General features: G+C 43.6%; 1 protein-coding gene across 2 annotated transcripts; it reads right to left on the bottom strand.

Annotated features, from left to right (window-relative positions):
* Positions 1-588: 588 nt before the first annotated feature.
* Positions 589-5,518, bottom strand: rae1 (ribonucleic acid export 1). 2 transcript variants are annotated; one of them, XM_076156996.1, is made up of 13 exons: positions 5,401-5,518; positions 4,189-4,296; positions 3,972-4,076; positions 3,693-3,785; positions 3,510-3,596; positions 3,326-3,412; positions 3,107-3,178; positions 2,900-3,007; positions 2,528-2,634; positions 2,291-2,366; positions 1,637-1,831; positions 1,441-1,526; positions 589-1,146 (listed from the first exon to the last, which is right to left on the bottom strand). In XM_076156996.1, coding segments are annotated over exons 2-13 (1,107 nt in total). In that variant the 5' UTR covers positions 4,279-4,296; positions 5,401-5,518; the 3' UTR covers positions 589-1,145. The 2 variants fall into 2 exon arrangements, with proteins under 2 accessions (XP_076013111.1, XP_076013110.1); XM_076156995.1 differs by lacking the exon at positions 589-1,146 and having other exon boundaries at positions 1,437-1,526.

The following is a 5,518-nucleotide window of genomic DNA, read 5'->3' on the forward strand; positions in this document are numbered from 1 at the left end:
ACAGTAGATTGGTAACTAAGCAAGCTGGTGGTTGTTTGATGCAGTTGTCTAAATGAACATTCCTCTCACGTTTCTTTTGCAACACGCCAAAAGCAGTTATTCCACAAACAACAAATCCTTAATTGTGATGATTTGATAAAGTGAAAGGAAGAAAAAAAGAGGCCAGCACACACAGACACACACACACACACCCAGGATTCCTTCCCCCCTCTGTGTCTTTGAGTTCCACTGCTAAGTACCCAGGATCAGGCTAACAGAGAGGTGATACTCTAATGACCTCAATAAAACGGCATTTAATTCACACCTTCTCCTCTATGAACTGGGTGCCTTCTCACATGTGGCCTTTGTAGCTACCCACGCCACCTCATTCATATCCTGCTGATAAATCCCCCATCTCCATCTGTGTATCCCTGTAAAAGAGGCAAGCATAGATGAAGAATTACACCGTTCTTGCTTTGATCTCATCTGCCCTTTCCCCCTGACTTCTGCTGCTTGTGTATTCTCTCCAGTCATCTACAGGAAACCAGCACAAAGACAGAAAGCTCCCCCTGCTGGTAGCTTGCATTGAAACACGGCAGACACGACAACTCATTGTAAAGTTCAGTTTATGGTTTTCATTTTGCAACAAATCCAACGTCAGAGACGGATGTGAGTTAAGAGTTCAACAGCTGTAAGGTGAAAGTTAAGGCATGCACACGACAATCCTGAAATTTCAAAACATACTGCATATACACCAATCACAGGAAACTGCCTCAACCTGGAAGAAACATGTACAAATCTAAGAGTATGCACGTTGTCATTTATTTTTACATCTCAGTTTCATTTATGGAGCTACAACACAAAGAAACAGCAACTCAAGAGAGAATTAAGAGTCTTTGGAACACTATGTAAAAAAAGGAGTAGCTGGACACAATGATAAAAAAACAAAACAAAAGTGACAACCTCTAAGACCAAATTTAACACAGCTGCTGTCATCAACTCCAGGTTGGATCGGCCCCTCCGATTGGTCAATGCACAGTAAACAGCACAGCGGCGTTGGTCCAGGTGTTCGCCAAAAGGAAGGTGTCTGTTTTGAGCGATTACACACACTGAAGCAGCAGGTCCTCTGCATTCCCCCCACAACAGCTGCAAGTTGGTATGGAGGATCTAAAGACAGAGAGGAAGCGGTCGGTCTCAAAGGGCATTTTTAACTGATTCTCAAATATGTATACATTTTTTAAAGGGGCGGTCATGTGTCCCTTCTTCTAGAATTAACAAGACATTGTCACTCTTCAGCACACGAAATCTGTACCACCAAATGATGGCAAATTCTTTGTAAATGCCCATTTTCATGCGTTTAAAATCCCACATTTCATTGATCGCTGCATCCTTATCACATTTATTAAATAAATAACAATTCTTAAAGCTAAGGCCGTGGACTGAGAGCTGCCCTTCCCTCACCATTTCTTGTTTCGAGGCTTCAGCTCTTCTGCAGCGTTCCTGAGGAAGATGTAGTTCTTTTTCTGGGGGTTGTAGTACTCATGGCCCTGGACATTCAAACAACGTGCTAGTTAGTGACTTAGGCGTCAACAGTCAGTGTACAATACAATTACAAACAGCCGTCAGCAGCATTTGAGACCTTACACCTCCTCCTTACCTTTGACCAGTCGTAGCTGGAAGCGTAGGCAAAAATGTTGCCGTTGCTGTTGAAGCAACAAGCCGTGATGGGCTGGTCGATTTGCTCCGACGTCTTCAATTTGGTGCGAGCGTCTTTGTCCCAGAAGCTGAAGCGGCCGTCTGAGCCCACAGTGGACAGCGTGCCATGGACAGGGTGGAAGGCGATTGCGTTCACCTGATGGGAGAGGCATACATTCATTTAACATGACAGCAAAAAATGGAAATCAAATATAATATATTCGTACAATTTAGTCTATTCTGTTGCAATAAAATTTTAAATTTAAATTAAATCTACCCATTATTTCCACAAAATAGAACTGCCCAGTCTATGATGTGCTCTACTGACACACTGTGGTCACATGACATATGACACTGAGGTCACAGGTTAATTATTGAGCCTCTTGGGTCACTCGCAAAAGACTCAAGACTTTAATTGCACTGCTTTACACATAAGTGATGTCACTGGATTATGTAGCCTTAAATTAAAGTCACTCTTGTTTTTCTGCCTCATCAGCATGTGCTCTCCATTAGCCGCACAATATGGCCGTTCTCTTCTCTGGGCTGCTTGGGTTAGTTACAGACATAATGCCATTTGAGGGTCAGTGACATGAATGGAAAGGGGTTTAGAACTTACAGCGTAAATGTCCTGCGGAGTGGTTGTGTTGGTTCCATTCGACCTGTGGCACTTAAACGTAAAGTTGTCTTTGTTTCTGAGAGAGATCAGGGAACACATTCAGGACATGTCTGTTTACAAATGCATAATCAATATTTGCAGTGAACAAATGTTTGGCTTCGGTGGGACAGAGGCTCGGCTGCGAGGACTCCAAAAATAAATGTGACCCTGTGGGTAAGGATTGTTTGAACCACTCACGGGTTTGGAGGGTTGATGTAGTGGATCGCCACTCTGCCCTCGATGCTTCCCAGCGCAAAGCCTGTGGGTTTGTTCTGCTTGTCCTTGAATATGGCCACACAGCGGTGCTGCAGGATGAGAGCAGACAACACAAAGGGTCAGAAATGACTAAGTGCCTAACTACTCTAAGACTTTATGACAAACTGCGAGTGAAGTACTAAGTATCATGACAGCGAAGGCATGGCAAGTTTACTTATATAGCACATTACAGCAACAAGGCAAAGTGCTTTACAAGAAAATATTAAAAGCACAATTAAAAACAGTTATTAGGGAGCCAAGAGAATACAAAATGTGATCATGCGCGAGATAAAAATAAAAATATATTGTATTCACCTGATGTTTAAGGGGCGAGTCTATCCTGCGGTACTCAGTGGGTTGGTTCTCCAGCTGGTAGACTATCAGGCCTCTCTCAGCTGTGGCAACCACCGCCATGGGGTACACCTACACAGAAGAGAAAGCAAAACAAGGAGTAGTGACTGAGCCAGCTATTCAATCAGCAAGCATGAGAACACATAGATCAGCACACTGTAAATCACTTACGACATCAGCACAGTAGCATCGCTCATTCATTTGCAGAGACATCATGGGATTAGGAGAGCGGGTGTCCCAGAACTGGAGAGAAAAATGGATGAGTGATCGTTCATCTGAATGTTGAGAGTTCAACTGTAACTCTGTGATCAAATGTGAAAGTTAAATGTTAAATGTTAACTATGGAAGCTTTTGCAGCATAAACACAGGTGTGAATGTGGTTGTTCTTACCTTCAGAGTTTTGTCCCAGCTGCCAGTCATGATGCAGCTGTAGTTGGGGGCTTTTATCCAGTGGATTGATTTGATTGGTCCATCATGCTATGAAGACAGGTGTATAGAGTGTGTAAGATGATTCTGGATCATTCTTCTCACTCCATTACTAACCACACAGTTGAATCAGGGCAAGTGATCTCACCTGTGCAATCTGGATTGCCTGGTTGCTGTTCAGATCCCACATCTTGGCGGTCTTGTCACAGGAAGCAGTGAAAACTTTAGTCCCATCCTGGTTAAAAGAAAAGCATATCACAAATCACACAACTGCCCAGCAGACAGCAGTTACAGGCAGACATGAGCCCACATACTAAAGCAGGTGCCTTACATCACTCCAGCATGTATCCAACACTGGACCAGTGTGTGTCTGTTGGGCTTTAGGGACAGTCTGTCCATTGTCCTGCACCTCCCAGCACCGGACCTGAGGTCAAACAACAAAACCGCTTTAAACCATGTTTAAGTATAATGCCGACTCGTCATCAAATGTCCCTTATGCCCAAAACGGACAACCATAATTACATAGATATCCATCTGGAATGCTTTTCTTTTAATCGTGCTGAATCATTTATTCTAAACAATCACTACGGCTGCCACAATAATCACTCACATCGTTGGCCCAGGATCCCCCGATGAGGAAGTTGCCCGGCAGGGTGGGAGGACTGAACGCCAGGCAGCTCATGCTGTCATCTGGTGGTGAAGTCACCTCCACATCCTGTTGGCCAACCAACAACATCAATGAAGTGTAATCTGAACATGGCAGCACCAGTTGAACGGGCAGAGGAGTAAAGTATCACTCAGAGAGTCTGCTCCAACTTTTCACTCACCCTCATTGGATTATGGTTATCTGTCGTTGCGTTTCCAAAGACACCTGTGGTTGCTGCTCCAAACCCAGCACTGGCCCCAAATAAACTCATGGTGAAGTAAGTCTGTGTCTGTAAGGACATTATACATCAAAACATATGGATTTATAAGAATGATGTGTGTAGTGGCAGTGCGTATCGTACAGTATCACTTCTTGGGGGAAGGTTTATCAAACAGCCTTTGTTAAGTGCACAAGGTAACAAGGTAACTTTTCTTTAAAAGTGTAATCAGACTCTGTTGCTTCTCATGTTGCTTCCTAGAGGATCTGACTCCACAGATACAACAATACACAGCAGTGATTTCACCAAACTAGCAAAGTCACAACACTGATGTCAATAATAATCATAATTCACTGTCGATACAGAGGGGATCAAAGGCATTCAATCTAACACACGTGTTTTTCTTCAATGGTGGGAGGAAACCCGGGCAGACAGGAGGAGGACATACACACACACACTCCACACAGAAGGATCCTGCCTCTGGCCAGGAATCGAACCCAGCACCTTCTTGCTGTCATTAAAACTAACAACAACAGTGATGTCATCTACAACGTTGATGTCACTTTTATACATTATTAAACCGACTTCATCTTTGGCTCCTATAATGTGGATTCGTCATCTTAACACATTCCACACCTGTACCCAAGTTAACACATTCACTAGTATGTGTGTATCAGACCAGATGACGTCTTTGAACGCAGACTAAGAGCCTCTGAAACAAGCTAGGGCTAATGCTAGGCTACTGTCGCATGTCATGTTGTTTTTGCTTCTGGGGCGTGTGTTATAGCACTCGATCACCTCGTTATACTGCCACTACTGTCATGAATTAAATACGAGTCAAACACAACTTGTATATCAACGAAATCGTGCGTCATAACAAACACGGCATGGTAGTCGGCAGCTAGCTCGTTAGCTCAGTAACGATAGCAAGCTAACCATTACGAGCCCGTACAGACATGTGCAAATCAAAACTAAGCAAATGATATTGTGTCAGTGTTAATGCTGCTGGGGAGCTAATTTGACACATATTGTGGGTCTCAAAACGCATTACGGTGGCTAATAGGCTAAGTCGGTTTACGAACACACTGTATGAGGTAAATGGAAACGTTCTGCAACAAGTTAGTTTCCTGTTTAGAATGAGTGGATTCGCTTCATACCAACAAAAAGCATACATACCACCTATGCGTCTATGTGCAGCCGTAACCCGATTACCACCAAATTGATGACAATATTTGGCGCACCTAAAAATGTGGCGCTTGATTCTAGATGTGTCGCTGTTTGGTGACGTCTGTTG

This window comes from Genypterus blacodes, unplaced genomic scaffold (genome assembly GCF_046128005.1).
Source record: "Genypterus blacodes isolate CSIRO-AG114 ecotype Tasmania unplaced genomic scaffold, CSIRO-AGI_Gbla_v1 ptg000070l_1, whole genome shotgun sequence".
NCBI classification, from domain to species: Eukaryota; Metazoa; Chordata; class Actinopteri; order Ophidiiformes; family Ophidiidae; genus Genypterus; species Genypterus blacodes.